The 18,327-nt window shown below is 52.6% G+C and overlaps 1 protein-coding gene and 2 non-coding genes across 4 annotated transcripts in view; 2 read left to right on the top strand and 1 right to left on the bottom strand.

Moving 5' to 3' along the window:
* The first annotated feature begins 2,477 nt into the window (after positions 1–2,477).
* TRNAV-CAC (transfer RNA valine (anticodon CAC)) lies at positions 2,478–2,550 on the top strand. Its single transcript has one exon. It is a non-coding gene; the product is annotated as a tRNA-Val (tRNA).
* A 215-nt stretch (positions 2,551–2,765) lies between these two features.
* TRNAG-UCC (transfer RNA glycine (anticodon UCC)) lies at positions 2,766–2,837 on the bottom strand. Its single transcript has one exon. It is a non-coding gene; the product is annotated as a tRNA-Gly (tRNA).
* A 238-nt stretch (positions 2,838–3,075) lies between these two features.
* The window catches only part of DPP9 (dipeptidyl peptidase 9), a 44,131-nt gene continuing 28,879 nt past the window's right edge, over positions 3,076–18,327 (top strand). For both annotated transcript variants that reach the window (XM_063109539.1, XM_063109540.1), the window contains exons 1-5: positions 3,076–3,225; positions 4,197–4,249; positions 6,533–6,622; positions 10,791–11,044; positions 17,009–17,121. In XM_063109539.1, the coding sequence (XP_062965609.1) occupies positions 6,567–6,622; positions 10,791–11,044; positions 17,009–17,121 (423 nt within the window). In that variant the 5' untranslated portion in view covers positions 3,076–3,225; positions 4,197–4,249; positions 6,533–6,566. The remainder of the gene's footprint in view (positions 3,226–4,196; positions 4,250–6,532; positions 6,623–10,790; positions 11,045–17,008; positions 17,122–18,327) is intronic.

The raw sequence follows: 18,327 nt of genomic DNA, 5'->3' as shown, positions 1-18,327 counted from the left end.
CAGACCTATAAGATAATAAATTTGCATTGTTTTCAGCTACTAAATTTGTGGTAATTTGTTACAGCAGCAGTAGAAAACTGATACAAAATGTCTTCATGAAACTTTGCTAAGTGACAGTGTCCTGCCAAGGCATTTTGGATTGAGGCAAAAGGAGAAATGTGTGTCCCTCTATCTATGCTTTTATGTAATTTTTTAATGGTTAATTTCTCTTCCTGGAAGTAGGTATTGAAAATGTTATTGATGTGTTTGCTTCTGTTAAAGGCAGAAAAGTAAAATTATCATAAATTCTTAATGTTGCGAGTTTTCATATACGTACTTTTGATGTTTCAATATTTTTTCAACAATGTTATGGGGGAACATAGCCATTAAAATACATTAAAACAGGTTCAGGGGCCGAGCCCGTGGCGCACTCGGTAGAGTGCTGCGCTGGGAGCGCAGCGACGCTCCCGCCGCGGGTTCGGATCCTATATAGGAATGACCGGTGCACTCACTGGCTGAGTGCCGGTCACGAAAAAACGACAAAAAAAACCCAAAAAACAGGTTCAGACACGAAGAGGGAACACTAAGGTAAAACTGAGTTAATAATAATGTATCAACTCTGGTTCATAATTGTAACAAATGTACCACACTAATGTAACATGTTAATAATAAGAGAAACTGTGCTTGTTGGGGGTATGGAACTATCTGTATTTACTGTTTGATTTCTCTGTAAACTTAAAACTGTTATAAAAATAAAGTCTATTACTTAGAAAAAAGTGTTCTCCCACCTCGGCGTTATTTATTTTTATTTTTTTAGTGGCTGGTTGGTGTGGGGAGCCAAACCCTTGACCTTGGTGTTGCAAGGCTGTGCTCTCTAACCAGCTGAACTAACTAACCATCTACCAGAAAGAAAAAAAAAAAAAACTTTTAAAAGTAAAAAATGGTTAAAATGATTTTTAAAAAGTACATAAAAACAGGTAGAGAGGGGCACAGATTTTTGCTCTTACCTCGGACTCCAATATGGCCCCACAAGGCCCTGTCAAACCTGTCTCAATTTAAATTTTTGACAATTTGTTCATTATGGGGTATTTTGCCATACATTTCTTTTTGTAGGATAATGCATGAAAATACTATTTATCTTGATTATTGAGTTTTTTGGTCTCCCCTTAATTTTTTGCACTGGGGTCCAGTGCCTCATTCCACCCTAATCTCAGTCCTGAGGGGAAAAAGTAGATTTTGCAGCAGGCTGGCCCTAAATTCTTGCTATTAACCCTTTCCCCTTCTACTGTGTCTTTACAAAAAGAAAAGAAAAGAAAAAAAAAAAAGACTAGTCTAAAATACTAACAAGTTAGTCCCAGATGATGAGATGAAAAGCCATGTAATTATCTTATTTCTGCGTTTGGCTTATTTTTCGTTTTTGATTTTGTTTCACTTTCAAATTTCCTGCATCTGGAGTGCAAACACACAGACACACACGCACACGCACACACGCACACACGCACACACGCGCGCACACGCGCGCACGCGCGCACACGCGCACACGCACACGCACACGCGCGCACACACACACAGACGCACACACGCACACGCGCACACGCACACACACATACGCGCACACGCAGACGCGCACACGCGCACACACACATACACACACACGCAGACGCGCACACGCGCACACACACATGCACACACGCACACACGCACACACACACGCGCGCGCACACGCGCACACACGCACACACGCACACGCGCACACACACACGCACACGCGCGCACACACACACACGCACACGCGCACACACACACGCACACGCGCACACACACGCGCACACGCACACACACACACAGACGCGCACACGCGCACACGCACACACACACATACGCACACGCGCACACACACGCACACGCGCGCACACGCACACGCGCACACACGCATACACACACGCACACATACACACACGCACACACGCGCACGTGCACACACGCACACACGCATACACACACGCACACGCGCACACACGCACACGCGCACACACACACACACACACACACTTCAGAAAGTTCTTTTAGAGAGTGGTTTGAGCTAAAGCAAAATGGTGAACATCTGTAAAAACTTAGGTGCTATTTTAAATATAGATTCTGTCCATTGGAAAAATCAATGAAAGGCTGGTTTGGCTTCAGAATGGGCCTGTGAATTATTTTCGTCTTGGATTGTTTTCATAGGAGGTGTGTAGTGAATAAAGTCAAAGGTGTGTGTGTGTGTGTGTGTGTGTGTGTGTGTGTGTGTCTTGGGGGGCGGTGCTTATTGGATTTTTCTTTTATCATTTCCTTCTTTAAAGTTCCGCTGCATCAAGCAGAGTGACAGGTACTCAGGAACACCCCAAGTCATCTCGGCTGACCACAACCAACCCATGTTGCCAGCAGGAGTTACAATGTAGCCATCGCTGTAACCTTGCATGTATATATATAAAAGCGCAAAGAAGGCGGCCCCTCCGGCGGTTTCCGTAGTGTAGCGGTTATCACGTTCGCCTCACACGCGAAAGGTCCCCGGTTCGATCCCGGGCGGGAACAAGTTTGTGTTTCCTTTTGTCATAGGGATAAAAATACTTAACATTATTTCAATTTAGCAGGAAAAGTAATCAGATTCAACTTCCTCCCCCTTCCCCCGGCTTTTGGGAGTTTTCATGGAATTTTAAAAGTGATTTCAAAGTAATAAAAACTTTGGTTTGATGAGTTGACTAGAAATTTTAAAATGAATGACGGGAAGGAAAAAACACCAACTTGCTTGCGTTGGCCGGGAATCGAACCCGGGTCAACTGCTTGGAAGGCAGCTATGCTAACCACTATACCACCAACGCCTGCCGAAGCACGATCTCTACAAAGTCCATTAATAGAAGGGTCAGTGGCTCGGCTGGGTGATACCAAGTTACACGGGGGTGTCTAGAGTCCGTCCCCCCCACCGGAAGACGTCGCCCGCGGGCCGTTCCACACGGTCCGTCCCCCCCTCACCAGGGCGTAGCAGGCGCCTTGGTTCCGGCCTGGCGGTGTCCAATCCCAGGCCGCCGCCTGGGCAGCTCAACTTCCGGGTCAAAGGGTCCTGAACCGGCGGGTTCCCCGTGTCCGCGGCCGCTGTCTTCCCCCGCGCCTGCCACTTCCGAGGTCGCAGTCCCGGGCATGGAGCCGCGAGCGTGAGGCGCCGCCGGCCCCGGGACGCCCTGCCCAGCCCGGCCGCCGCCCCGCGCCCCGGTGAGCAGCGCCCGCGCGCCCCGTCCCGCCTCGGCCGCGACCCGGAACCCGCCGTGGACCCGCCCCGCCTAGTCCCGACCCGGCCCCACCGCGGACCGGTCTCTGGGTCCCTCCAGTCCCCTGCCTCGGTTTCCCTTCCTCCCCAGGTGCCCCTCACACCCCAGCCCCGATCCCTCCGCTGGCAGGGCCACTTCTCAGCCTTTCTCCACCCGCCCCATTGCTTCCCAACCCACCTGGCTCCGTCCCCACCTGGCTCTGGCCCCTTCCAGGGGTGGCCGCGCCCGAGAACGCCCTCTCTGCTACAGACCGTGTCACCGTCTCCGCTTCCGTGCAGGCTCTGGAGATCTCGACCTTCTCCCCCTCCCCATGCAAACCCTGTGTGAGGGCAGAGATCACCTCCCTACCCTGTGTCCTGGCCCCTCACCCTGGGGCGCATGTTCTCTCCCCCCACCCAGTCCTCATCCTCAGCCCACTCGTGCACGGGCTCCAGCCCCTTCCCTCACCCTCCCCTTCCAGGCCTGTCCAGCCACCCACCTTTTCCCCACATGGTCTTAGGCCAGCCCTGACACTTCCTCAGCAGTGCTGCAACTGAGCCATCAGAAGTGATCCATTCTCTTTGCCCCCACCCCTGTCTCCCCCTGGGAACTGAGAGGAAGTCACTTGCCTCAGTGGCAGGAACGAATCTGCTCTCAAGGATCTGTGACTAAAGCCCTGGAGGTGTGAACTCCAGTCATCAGTTCCTGTGTGCCCTGACTGGGCCCTGGGGAAATAGGGCCCCCTGGGATGGCTTCTCTCCCAGGTGCAGTCTGGAGCATGCAGACAGTGCTGCAGGGCTGTGAGGCGTGGCTAGAATCTAGGCAGGTAGAGAGAATTAGACCAGACAGGCTGTGATTCCCAAGTGGAAGGAGAGCAAGTGCCTAGCCAGCCCCTCCATTAACCCACTGCGCTAACAACACGTTTATTCTCTCAAGGTCTGTGTCCCGTGCCTGCAGCTGGAATGGAGGCTCTCTGGACCCTCTAGAAGGTTGGTTATCTTGGAGTTGGGCAGCCAGGAAGGCTGGGGTGCGGGCTGGTGGGATTCCTTTGCCTGCTCTGGAGTAGAGGTTGGCAGGAAATGTTTTTCTATTGCCTTGGGGTCACCGCCCTCAGAGATGGTTGGCTCGGACTCAGTGTAGTGGCTGCAGCTTTTTATTTCTATCCAGCGTCCCCCACCTGCTGCCCCTGGTAAGAACCTTGGGAAGGCTCCTGGGGAAAAGTGGAGAGTGCTGATTCCAGCTGGATTTGGCAGAGGTGTGCCTGCATCCCTCAACACACACACCTCCCTAACACACGGACTGGCACTCAGTCAGTGAAGGGTTCTGGCTCTGAAAGGGACTTTAGTTCAGTTCTTCCCTTGGTGTGATTTTAAATAACTTGTTTAGTTGACAGTATTAGATGTCATTTAGTTTGTGCCATGTCAGGCGTCATATCATAAAAGCTCTACATGTGCGATCTCATTTAATCCCCACAATAGCCCCAGGCATAGGTACTATAGTCCCATTTTATAGCTGGGAAAATAGAGGCACAGGAAGGTTAAGTGGCTTTCCGAAGCTCACACAGCCCAGAAGTGATGGAACCGGGATTTGAACCCATGTCCCTAGCATTTGAGCACAAACTTTTCACCACTGGACTGAAAGTGAAGCCAGTACGTCTTCATGGTGATGATTTACTTCACCTCTTCTGTTATGATCTGCCCTTGTGCCCAGGTGCTGCTTTCTCTTTCTTTACACATCTGGGCACCTGCCCATCGTGGGGCCTGGCTTATCTGAGAACGTGGTTGGGCACTGACGAAATCCAGGGTCCTTTTGACTTTAGATAGCATTCAAGAGAAGACAGTGACTTGTTCATCCCATCAAAATTGTTTATTGAGAGCTTCCTGTGTGCTAGGCACAGTTTTGGGCTCGGGATACATGGGGACAGGATGGATGTGAGTCCGCCACCGTGGAGCTGACGTTCAGTGAAGAGAGTTTGTTCACCCAGAGCAAGGTCTCTCAGCCTTGGCACTGGGGATGTTTGAGGCTGGGTCATTCTTTGCAGTCTGGGACTGTCTTGTCCGTTGTGGGGTGTTGAGCAGCATCCCAGACCTCCACCAATCACATGCGTCCCCCACCCTCCCAGTCGTTAAAACCAAAAGTGGCCTCTGGGGTAAGACCCCCTGGGTTAGGGGATTCCATGGACCCCCAAGAGACTGTGTCCCATAGTCATCTTCCCTGCTGATGTCCTAGGAGGCTGCACACATTTAAATCCACACACTGAGTGGGGAGGGAGAGAAGAGGTGAGTCCCAGAAGCTGGGGTCACCCTGGTTTGTACCGTCTGCCCCACTGGGAGTTTATTCTGGTGTCCAGTGTGAACAGGGATTGAACTCAATTTTTTTTTCCAAATATGAACACAGGGTCCCTCTGCCTCAGCACTGTGGACATGTGAGGCTGGATCCTTCTCTGTGGTGGGGCCATCCGGGGCACTGTGGGCTGCTGAGCAGTGTCCTTGGCCTCTACTCACTCCCCACCCCGTTCATGACATCCAAAAGTGTCGCAGATGTTGCCCAGTGTCCCAGGGAAGCAGAATCTCCCCAGTTGAGAACCAAGGGTAGGGAGCACTAGAATTATTTCTCCAGACGTGCTCCCGGGAACTGCAGCCTTGTGGTCTCTCTCCAGGCGCCCCCCACTCCTGAGGTCAGTCACGCGGTTAATGTGGAAGGTCAAGAAGTTGTGCCTGGACAAGGAGAACTATTGTGATGGGCGCCAGGGGAAGGGGGCTCAAGATAGCAGCTTTGGATTGGGTGCTCAGGAAAGACCTCTGAAGAGATGATTTGGGACCCGAAGGATAAGAAGCTGCAAGTCTTCCAGAAAGCAGGGAAATGGTGTCCCAGGCAGAGGGACTGGCCAGTGCAAAAGCCACAAGGGGGGGATGAGCCGGTGTGTTTAGGGAAGAGTAAGGACGCCAGTGTGGTTGGGGGTCATGGTCAAGGGCAGGGGAGAGGGCAAGGGCACAATGAGGAATTTGAGATTATTCTGTTTCTAGCAAGTGTCCCTCAGATGGCATCCCTGCAGTCATTTGAAACTCCCAGGGACTTGGTACCTTGAGAGAATCGCCCAGCGAGAAAGATGCTGGTTTCTGGCAAATGCCTGCAACTCTCGCACCTTTCAGGGCAGGGCCTGAAGCCACCACCTCAGCAGAACACCTTTGGCACTGGGTTGTGCCCCACAGGCTTGGGGGGCTGTAGGGAGACGTGGTCCTGGGAGCTGCAGCCCTGTGGTCTCTCCCCAGGCACCCCAGACTCCCGAGGTCAGCCAAGCGGTTAATGCGGAAGGTCAAGAAGTTGCGCCTGGACAAGGAGAACACAGGAAGTTGGAGAAGGTAAGGGCAGGCCTCAGGAGTCCTCATCGGTGGGGATGTAGGAAAGTTCTAGAATTTCCAGTAGAGGCTTAGGTCTGGGAGGCACCTTCTTGCCTTCTCCACTGCATTTCCCCAATGCTCAGCTCTGGTTCTTTCGTGTGACGAGGCAGCATGGCCTGGTGCAGAGTCTGTCCCCTTGACCCTGTGGTCATCAGGGCCAGATCACTCTCTGGTGGGTCCTTTCTGGGCACTGCAGGTGCTGAGCAGCGTCCCTGACCTGCATCCACTCCATGCCAGGAGCACCCCCTCTCCAAATTGTGACAACCACAAATGTCTTTAAACATTGACAAGTGTCTGCTGGGGGGCAGATTCATCCCCAGGTAAGAACCACGGGCCTGGTGGTAAGGACGTGGGTTTTGGAGTCCAGCAGACTTGGGCTCCGCTCCCCATCCTCACCAGATGTAGGACAGGCCATTCATTTTCCTGTCCCCAAAACAGGGATGATCACAGAACTCACCTCTTAAGGTTACAGCGTGGATTGAACGTGATTGTACCTGTAAGACCCAGGGCACCTGGGAAATCCCATATCTCAGGGCCTGGCACAAGATGAAAAGGTCGGAGGAATTCCTCAACCGAGTGATCCCATCTCAGTATCAGTTTTCTAATACCCTTAGAGAGGCAGGAAGGGAATAGAAGAACAGGTTTGGGGAGACAGGGGGGATGTAAAGTGCTGTGATTTCTGCAGACACAGGCTTTGAAAACGGATAGTCCCAGTGTCAAGTGGGCATATGGGGTCTGTTACCAATGGGCATCATCCTCCCTTTTCGTGCTGCACGTGCGTGAGGTCCCGGGTGGTCGCAGGCTGCTGACTGACTGTAAATATTGGCTGTAAAAACCCAAGACCCGGGCAGCCCCTGCAGGACAGAGGGTAGCATGCTGTTTCCCTGCCAGTCCCCACTTGCAGGGACATGGCTCTGGGCTGGGCCAGCCACCTGAAGTCCCCTTTGAGACTCTTCCCCTTTCTGGATCACAGTAGGACCCCCGATCCTCGCCACTGCAACACACCCCCTTGTCCAGCACTTGCTCGGTGTCCACCCCTTTTTCTGCTTTTTCACTCCACTTTGCCTGAATTCTCTAAGTGTTGAGCATCTACGGATCCTTTTTGGCTTCCATAAGCTGCCATTATCACTGGTACCCCCTGGGTCTCTGGCGGACGCCCGCAGGGCAGCTGGTCCCCATCCCTGAAGCACCAGTGCAAACAGAGATCATAGAAGTGCGACCCAGCCTTGAGGTCTGGAGCTGTGTGCGGGAGGTGTTGCAGGCTGTGAAGGCGTCCTGCTGATTGGGAGAAGGAAAATGTAGGTGGACCCAAATTAAGTGGCGTGGAATCCTCTTTCATCTCCCCAGCTGTGTAAACTCTTGACTCGCAAACCACAGCACAGGTCGGCACTGGGCGGAGGAAAGCCCGTCACGCTGACTTGCTATGTAAAGGCCACACGTTGTTCACCTGTCCCTTCGCCAGCCTCTCTCTGCCAGTCCAGGCTTTGCCTCTGAGTAGGAGAGAGGCTAGTGGAGGGCCAGGCTCTAGCACCAAGTGTCAGCCTGTCTGGGAGCGCAATCTAGAGGATTCTCCAAATCTGGAAGATTCCTAGAAGTTTCTCCTGATGTTTCATTTCATTTCTCATCTCCTGGATCGTATTTTGGCTTCTTGGGCTATCTGCAGTGATCGGAGGCAAGATGATTTTTATTGTTCTTTGCTGTGGAAGTAAGCCACATGATTTTGTAAGTGCTTCTGCCAAGCTCTGAGCTTATAGGATCCTTTGGGGCATTCTGGAGGTCACGATTTTTTTCCTACTGTGAGCAAGGCTTGAATTGGGGTGGCACAATTTTGGAGGGGGCCACTTAAGCCGGTCTGAGGAGTTCCCCTGGCTCAGTTTTCTGGGCTCGTTGCCAGCCACACTTGGGGCCCTGTGGGTTCTTGGGCGCCCAGCCAGTCAGGTCCCGGCTCTTGCCTAATACCTCCCATGGCAGCTCTGCAACGGGTCAGGACGTCCTGCATGTGACACTCAGCAAGCATGTCCTCCTCTCTGGGTTTGGTTTGTTTAACCTGAGGACCATCAAGTGTCAACAGTTTCTGGACTTCACCGATAGTCTCTGGTCCTCACCATGCTGTTCCCGCCTGGAAGGTGGGACACGCACTCACTGTGCCCCCAAACCCCACCCAGATCAAGTAGGACCAAGGGGGAAGAATCATTCTCCCTCTCACTGCCAGCGATCAAGTTGGAAAGGGAACTCTGGGGGCTGGCTGGTAAGTTCAGTTGGTTAGAGCTCAGTGTTATAACTCCAAGGTCAAGGGTTTGGATTCCTGCACCAGCCAGCTTTCCAGAGGAAAGGGACCTCTGGACATCAGCCTGCAGTGGTGGTGCTCAGAAGGCACCTTTCCAAGGGACCATTTTCCCTGTAGGCTTTGAGTTTCCCTCTGCCGAGGAGGCCTCTCCTTATGCCCCCCGCCTGCAGTGTCCTATGATGCTCGCCTTCTCGGGTCGTAGGATACTCCCTGGGCTGCAGCAGGACCTTTCCTGCTAGTCCCCTGGCATCTGCACTTGGCCAGGGCTTGTCATGGAGCACCATAGTGGGAGGCTGGGAGCCAGGCCGCCTCCACCGAACCCCTTTTTCTCACTCGGCTCTGATTGGGAGTGAGCCCCTCCACCCTCCCAGCCTCAGTTTCCCCACCTGTCATGTCCAAGTGAGATGACATTCCCCGGGCCTGATTTTTCAAAGGCTCTCGGTGACATCCTTGTATCTTTTTCCGCTTCCCTCTCAAAGCAGGCTGAGGTCATTTCTCTGATGGTGGTCGCTCTGTGGGGTCTCTTGTTGGCAAGGGGCAAAGTGTTCTGGGAATTGGAACACACCGGAGTCGAGGGGGACCACCCCACTCTGCCCTCGAATTCTCTAAAACCCTTAAATCGTGCTGCTCTGCCCTGTGGGTGGAGCAGTGGCTTCAGTCCCTGCTTGTGCAAGGGAGCATGGGCTCCCACAAATAGAACCGTCAACCCGGGAGGACGGCGGTCCCGGCCTGGCTGGGAGTGCCTGGCAGGGCCCACCAGTCACTCGGTGCCTGCAGAGGGAGGCGAGGTTGGCCCCGGGTCCATCCTCTCCAGACTGCTCTGGCTCTTCCAGAGCTGGGTCACTGCAGTCCTGTTTAGATTTCCTCCAAACAAATATTTACCTGGCCAGTCCAGTTTGGTCAAGAAGTGTGCTGAGCAGCAAGGGTGGCAGAGGAGGGAGGGAGGGGGCTGTCACACAGCAGCAGCCACCGCTCCCGGTGGCTGCTCCACAGACCTGGAGCATCCCATCCTGAGTGGGAGAATAGAGTGGGATGCCCTTTGGGAGCTAGAGGTGCACATTCACCCTCTCACCTGGATTCTTGACATTCCCAACGGATATTTTCCCGGTGCCCTGAGCTCTTCCAGTGAGGCACAAGAGTTTCCCCACTGGACGGCGAGCCGGGGCGCAGATGCGAGGTTGGCTTCTAATGCCTTGCATTGGGGCCTGTGTTCCACACGTCTTCCAGCGGCTTAGCAAGAGAGGTTCATGTGAAAGATAACCCGAGAGACCAGCTTCAGTGCGGACGGCCATGGAAGGTTTCTGAGGACCTGCCAAATATTTACACTGAGATCTAATCAGAAGTTAGTCAAGCACAGAGGGAAAAGGTGTCCCAGGCAGGAGGGATGGTGTGTGCAAAGGCCCCGGGGTGGGAAGGAGTCTGCCCTGTTTGAAGCGCTGAGAGAAGACGGGTTCAGCGAGGCACAGTGATGAAGGGGGTGAGATCAGCAGGGGTCAGACAACAGCCTTGGAGGCCAGGACGTGGGCTGGATTTTATCCCAGGGGCTGTGGAAAACCAGGAAGGGTTTTAAGTGACGGGATCAGATTTGCAGCGGCTTTGAGAAGTCCGGGTGGGAGCAGGTTTTGGTGATTTGCGGACAGGTGACAGCGGTTTTGATCTTAGAAGTGTCGGTGGCATGGAGAGAAGTGGAACGGTTGGAGAACTGTTTCCGGGGGCAGGGAAGCTCACAGGGGGGTGGAGCTCCTTGGGAAGAATCTAAGTGTCCAATGAAGGGGGCAGCCTGCCGGGGAAAACGGTCCTCCCTTCTCATCGTCCCCCTGCCCTGTCCCTCCCTCCTTGTAGCTTCTCGCTGAATTCTGAGGGGGCGGAGAGGATGGCCACTGGGACGCCAACAACTGACCGGGACGATGTGGCACCCATGGAGGACCCGGCCGCCCGTTTCCAGGTGCCGAAGCACTCATGGGACGGGCTCCGCAGCATCATTCACGGCAGCCGCAAGTACTCGGGCCTCATAGTCAACAAAGCTCCCCACGACTTCCAGTTTGTGCAGAAGACGGATGAGTCCGGCCCCCACTCCCACCGCCTCTACTACCTAGGTGAGCCGGGCCCCCCCGGGCTGCCCTTGGCCAGGGCGGTTTCTGGGACAGCTGTGACTTGAGTCCTCTGTTCTTCAGAGGCCAACGGTCTTGGTACTGTGAAGGTCCACTTAGGTGGGTGCTTGGCACACTGTCTACAAGGCCGTGCCACCCCCAGATGGTACCTATTACACAGACAACCTGGGCCAGGCCTGAAGGGGAGGAGGACGGGGCCCCTGGGAGGGTCAGTGGTGCCAGTGAGCTGAGCAGAGGGCAGTCCCGTCCATCTGTGTTGCTGGGCACCGTGGGTCAGGGCTGGCCAGGTGGCTCTGAGCCCAGAGATTGTTTCCAGTACCAGTCAGCTGGGCTCACCCCCTGAGTCACTTCCTAGCCACCTGGTCTGGGCTGGGTGGGGCTCGTGAAAACCAGGACTGGGCTTAAAGATCCCCAACGGGAGTTGTAACTCCAGCAGGAGCTTGCAGCATAGTGATGTGTTAAGAAGGACCCCGAGGCTCAAAGAAAGGTGCCTTGACTGTGTAACCATGTCAGTGTGGGCTAACACATTGCGTCCCCTGCTCCAGATGCCTGGATAAACATGGTCATGGCTGATCGCCTCCTCCCTGGGCTTGTGCCTGGGGAGCAGCACTCTTACATGTCTGTGGTCATTTATGGGTTTGTATCCCCTACTGGACCATGAGAACCTTCGGGCACGGGTCAGGCCTCATGTAGTCCAGTAGCCCCAGCAGCCAGACCAGGCCTGGCGCCCACTAGGTGGACAGTAAATATCTATTAAGCAAGTGGATGTGCCCTACTTACCGACAGGTCTTACAGAGCTGGAGGAGGGTGCCCCATAGGAGTCAGTCGAGACTGTTCCTTTGAATGCCATTGACCTAAGTAAGGCAGGGTTTCTCAACTTTGGCATGCTCCACATCCAAGGCCAAGCCTTCTCTGTAGGCCTGCAGGTGCTGAGCAGCATCCCTGGTCTCCACTCCATGCCAGGAGCACCCCCAGTTGTGACAACCACAGATGTCCCCAGATACTGCACAGACTCGCCCCCAGTTGAGAACCACTGTCCACGGAGTAGGAAAGCACTAGAATTACTCTCCAGGGCAGAATCTTGTCCAAATGGCTCTCTGTTGTATCCCCAGCCCCTGAGACAGTGCCTACGCGTGCTTAGGTCCTCAATCAATATTTGAATGAATGAATGAATGAATGAATGAATGTCATCCTCTGCCTGAGGCTGACTGCATGCTAATGGAAATGACTGAGATGGACTCCAGGTGGCTGCCCCCTTCCTGCAGTCGATGCACTCCCTTGTCACAGACAAGCCTCTTTGGAAATGAGATGGTTTGGCAAACACAGAGTTATAAAAGAGGAATGATCCAGAGCAGGGGTCGCAAGCAAGGGCCATCTGTCTTTAGGAATCAAGTGTTACTGGTGCCCATTCGTGTGTGTATCGTCTTTGGCTGCTTTCAAGCTGTAGCAGCAGGTAGCTGGGGCAGATCCTATGGCCCACAAAGCCAAAAATATTTACTGTCGGGCTCTTTGCAGAAAAATGTTTGCCAACTCCAATCTTGGAGACGTTTGGACTGGAAATGCTTCAAGGGTCATTTACCCCAGAGAGAGCTTGGCTGTGAGGACTGAAAGGATCCCAGATGAGGACCGTAGTGGGCCAGCGTCTTCCTCTATTTCCTGTGGCCCCCCCCCCAACCCCTGTGTCAGCACAGTCTTGGATTACTTGCTCATGTTTGGGTTGCCATCCTGGTTGGGGCACTTGTGTGAATTTCCTGTGGCTGCTGTTGTACCAGTGAACATCAGTTTAGTAGCTTAAAACAACAGAAATGTATTCTATTACAGTTGTGGAGGCCAGAAGTCTGAAATCAGTTTCACCAAAACCAAGGTGTCAGCAGGTCCACGCTTCTTTGGAGGCTGCAGGGGAGGATCAGTTCCCTTCCTCTTCCAGCTTCTGGTGGCTGCCGGCATTCCTTGGCTTGTGGCTGCATCACTCTAATCTCTGCTCTTGCAGTCACATGGTCACCTCCTGTGTCTGAAATTTCCTCATGCTTCCCTTTTGTAAGGACACGTGATGACATTGCTCCCACCTGGGTAATCCAGGATAATCTCCTAGCTCAAGCTTTAATGTAATCACAGCTGCAAAGTCCTGTTTTACTGTACAAAGTAACATTCACATCCAGGCCCCAGGATGTGGACATCTCTCTTTAGGGGCCACTGTACATCCTCCACAGAGCTGCTAATAGGTGCAGAAACCCTCCTAGCCAGTTTGAGCCGCAAAGGGCAGCTTGTGGTAAAGATATAGGGGCATCTCACAGAACCCAGGGGTAGAAAGTCCACTGGACATCAGGGAGCAGCACCTGGGAACTGGGAACCTTCCAGAACCCAGGCCTGCTCTGTGCACATCTGTATTCATGGGTCCACTCCACATCACTCCCACCTGGCCCCCACAGCACTCCCACAGCTCCCAGGGTTCCACATGTCAGGTTCCAGCCAATAGCAGACAGACAGGCTTTCTCCAAATTTCCAGGAGAAGCCATTGGATTGGCTCAGCATAGATCACATCGTCCAGTAGGCTGGGATGGGCAGGTCCTTGCGGGACACAGGAAGCTGCTGAGGACCCTCCCTGGTGGGTGAGGGGCAGCTCCAGACAGTGTGGACTTGACAGAGACCCCAGAATGTACTAGAACTGCACTGTCTTCTCGAGGGTGATGTCTTTTGCACTTTGCTGGTCCAGTCTTTGTCACTTAACACTATCAGGGCAGCTTCGACCTCACTTCACGTCCAAGTTCTCAGACCGGCCTCCCTGTAGCTCCTAGGTCTTTATAAACACATCTTGGCGTGAGCCTGGCACCTGGGCTAATGCTAGCACCCAGTGGACTCCAAGGGCAAGGCCCAGCCTGCCGCTCCAGGTGTGCCACCTGTCCCCTCGGCTCCCCCTGGGGACCTCTGTGTCCTTGGCGGGCACCAGGCTTGCCGTTTGGGACACGTGGAGCTGATCACTGAGGTCCTCCAGGAAGGCTCTTTTAGAACCAAGTGACCAGTTGGAGCAGTGGAGGGAATTCCTGCTGCTGGGAAGGGCTGGACACAGCGTAGGCCCCAGGGCTCAGCTGTCCTACCCTGTGCCGAGCTCTGAGACCCGCTGAGAAGGGAAAGTGAAAACTCTTGTCTCCTTGTGTCTCCAGTCATGATCCGGGAGAGAGCCCTGGCCCAGCTTGGGGCACATGCCCCTGTGAGGCCGGCCACCAAGGCCACAGTGCATGGTGACTAGACATGGTATTTGCGCAGGCCTGGGTCACCTGCCATGCCTGTGGCGAGAGGGCAGGTGACGGTTGGCAGTGAGTGCATATGGGGGGCAGAGCTGGTAAGAAAGTCAGGGAGGGACAGTGGCAGCCGAAACTTGTGGCTGTCATTGGCCAGCTTCGCCCCTTGCCTCAAATGCCAGTCATTAATGTCACTGGTGCCAACAGCACCATGTCCAGGGAATGTGCTGGCTTGGGCATTTTGGTGAGATCACTTATTAATCAGCTGGGGAGGGGAGGTGGCCCTGATGGCCTTGGCAAGGCTATGCCTTTGACTTCCTGTTTGGAAGGCTCTGGCTCTTCCAGAGTCCCTGTGAACAGGGACTGTCCCAGAGCACAGGTTGCTGCCAGAAAACAGCTGCCTGCCCCCTCTCCGCCTTCCCCATTGCCCACAGCACTTTTTTAAAAAAAATTCAGATTTAATTTACATTCCATAATTTCATACTTTTAAAGGTGTACAACTTATGGCCTTTAGCATAGTCACGGTGTTGTGCAACCATTACTGCTGTCTAGTTCCAGAACATTCTCATCACCCCAGAAAGAGACCTCGTGCTCGTTAGCAGTCACTCCACATTCCCCTCCCCCAACCCCTGGCAAACACAAATCTATTTCCTGTCTCCTGAATCTGTTCGCCTGTTCTGGGCATTTCACATGAATGGAATCCCACACCATGTGATTCTCATCCCTACTTCTGACCGTGGGGAGGAGGAAGGCCCAGTGGGTGGCCTGGATGGGACAGAGTCGTGTCTGCCTCTAGCAGGGAATGAGAGAGTTGGACCTCTGCAGTTTAAGGATCCTTAGAGATCAAGCTGTGTTTCTGGCACTGGGGCTCTTCACCTCAACATGTGATTTTTCCCACCTGCACATGTCTAAATTAACTTTGCATTTTTCATAAATCCTCTTTAAAAGAAAACCTGTCAATCTAATATTTTTCCTTAAACACACTCTTCTGTTACTAACTGCTTCAAGAGCACACGTTATCATCTGTGGAAAACCTGCATCTCTTGCCATAACAAGAAGCTACGTATAACAATAAATATAAATGGTTCAGATATTATCTATTAAGCTCTACCCCAGGAGGCGCTGAGCTTGGGGCCTGCCTGTTTTCTCAGGCTTAAAAGCAAGTGAGCACAAGGCAGAGGGCGGCACCAAACCAAGTCTTCCTCCTGGAGAAACTCAGGATTAAAAGAGGAACAAAGAGGCACTTGAGCTGTCCGAGATTCATTTTAGCCATGTCACATTCATGTTGCTGGATTGTTCAACACTTGGGGGAGCCCTGTCCTGGTTCCCCAACCTTGTTGCACAGAGAGGGGGAAACTGAAGTTTCCAGAAATAGTCATTCTGCTCCTTCCTTTTAATTTACTAATAACGACAGTACCGTCACAGGTTGAATCTAAGACACTCCCAGTTGGAAGTTACACCATTATTTTATCTGCCACTAAGGACACAATACCACCTTCAGCAGTGAGACCCATGCCAGCTCCAGGGACGTGAATATGTGAACACCGCAGCTTACCGAGCGACACGTGCATTGTGCTCAGGCTTTTCCATTTTGTATCTCGCCTCATCCACACGGAACCCGTTTGGCAGCTGCTGCCATACCTCACTTTTTAGGAAGGTTAGATTAAATCAGCAGTTCCCAGTCAGAGGTGATCATGCTCCCCCGACTCCAGGGAATACTGGGCAATGTCTGGAGACATCTGTGGTTGTCAAGACTGGCGGGTGCTCCTGGCATGGAGTGGGTGGAGGACAGGGATGCTGCTCAGCACCCTCAGTGCCCAGGATGACCCCACCACAGAGAGTGATCTGGCCCCAATGTCAGCTGTGAGTCCATGTGTTAATTATTTGGAAAAACATTGAGTCTGATCCCTGTTCATACCATACACCAGAATAAACCCCTGATGGGGCAGATGGGATGAACCAGGGTGACCCCAGCTTCTGGGCCTCACCTCCTCTCTTCCTCCCCACTCAGGGTGTGGATTTAAATGTGTGCAGCCTCCTAGGATTTCAGCAGGGCCGGTGATTATGGGACGCAGAGTCTCTTGGGGATCAGTGGAATCCCTAACCCAGGGTGTCTCACTTGGGGGTGATCCTGCCCCCCCCAAGGGGACACTGAGCAATGTCTGGGGACATTTGTGGTTGTCACGACTGGGGGAGCTCCTGGCACGGAGTGGGTGGAGGCCAGGGATGCTGCTCAGCACCCTCAGTGCCCAGGACGGCCCCACCCCAGAGAATGACCTGGCCCAAACGTCATTAGTGGCAAGGTTGAGAAACCCTGGATAAAGATTTTCCTTATTCCTTTTTGTAAGTTCTGCCCTTACTCTAAACCTAGATTGATTTAATTCTTGGCCTTTGCAAAAACCTTTGGTAAAAAAGGACCTTTGAGAGCCTTTTGAGATTTGGGTATCTCCAAGCGACCTTTTTTTGTTCTCCTGTGCGCTATTTTTTCAGTAATTGAGGCCGCAGTATTCAGCACACATAACTTAGAGTGGGGAGACCCTATCAGTGATGTGGCTTTTTGGGCAGGGGTGTGCCTCCAGCGGCCTGGCATAATGACTCAGAAGCAGAGGGAACCAGCTGGGCCCAGCCACAGGGAGCCAGAAACATGGGTGAGACCCTCTCCATCCTGGGCAAGGTCCCCATTCTAGGTTTTCTCCTGTTCTGCCCCTAGGGATGCCTTATGGCAGTCGAGAGAACTCCCTCCTCTACTCCGAGATTCCCAAGAAGGTCCGGAAGGAGGCTCTGCTGCTCCTGTCCTGGAAGCAGATGCTGGATCATTTCCAGGTGAGCTGCACCTGGCAGTGCCTGGGCCCCCTTGGGGGTGAGGAGGTAGGCACAGGGCTCCTCTTGTCACTACCTCCCACGGGGCTCACCTGCTGCTGTGTTCATGCAAACCTTGCCCTCTGCCTCCCCAGGATGTACTTGAGCCTCAGGCTAGGTTTGTGATAAGAACGCTTATCAGGAGCATCTCTGCCTTTCAACTGTATCACTGAAGATTTGGGATTAACTTGGGTCTAGGCCTTTTATGGAGACTGGCTAATAATTAATGTCACCCAAAGGCCCTGCCCTCTGGGGAGGAGCGTGTGGGTGATGTGGAGAGTGGCTTTTGCGTGGGCGTGTCCTTGTTTCTTTCTGATTGTTATAGGACAGTACTGGGTGGCAAGGAGAGTGATGTGCTCTGTGTTTCTCTTCTGTGCTTCTGGTTCACTTGTGCCTGTCCCAGTTAGCCCCCACGCTGACAAACTTGGGTTTACGTATATGTAGCATTCCTCACAGCAAGGGGAAATTCTTGCTTTCAGTTCTGCTTTTCACATAGGTTTGGTTTTTTTTGGTGGCTTTCCCATACGGGGATCCGAACCCTGAACCTTGGTGTTATCAGCCCTGCGCTTTACTGAGTGAGCTAACTGGCAGGCTCCCAGTTCTGCTTTTTAAAAATGCATTTGTTTTCCTTCGTTTCTCTCCCTGTGTCCACATGGTCCTCAGAATTCTCCTACATCTGTGTGCTTTGCACTAGCATTTACCTGCCTGAACTCCAAGGGCAGGGCATTTGGGTCATCAGGTTGTCTTAAATTTGCACTGGATTTACTGTGGTCCGATTGAAGATGTTCAACTTATGATTTTTAACTTATTGATGGTGTAAAATCTCTATGCATTCGGTAGAAACTGTACTTTGAGTACCCATACAGTTATTCTGTTTTCACTCTCAGTACAGTATTTCATAAATTACATGAGATATTCATCACTTTATTATAAAATAGGCTTTGTGTTGGATGATTTTGCCCAACTGTAGGGTAATGTAACTGTTCTGAGCACATTTAAGGTAGGCTAGGCTAGGGTGTTAGTAGGTTAGGTGTATTCAATGCATTTTTGACTTGCAATATTTTCAACTTATGATTTTTTTTTAATATATATCATTCATTTTCTTTGAGAATTTTTTTTTTTTAACCGTTAAGGGGATCGTAACCCTTGGCTTGGTGTTGTCTGCACCAT

This window comes from Cynocephalus volans, chromosome 10, assembly GCF_027409185.1.
Source record: "Cynocephalus volans isolate mCynVol1 chromosome 10, mCynVol1.pri, whole genome shotgun sequence".
In the NCBI taxonomy this organism is placed as follows: Eukaryota; Metazoa; Chordata; class Mammalia; order Dermoptera; family Cynocephalidae; genus Cynocephalus; species Cynocephalus volans.
This window is presented reverse-complemented; position numbering and strand designations above follow the sequence as displayed.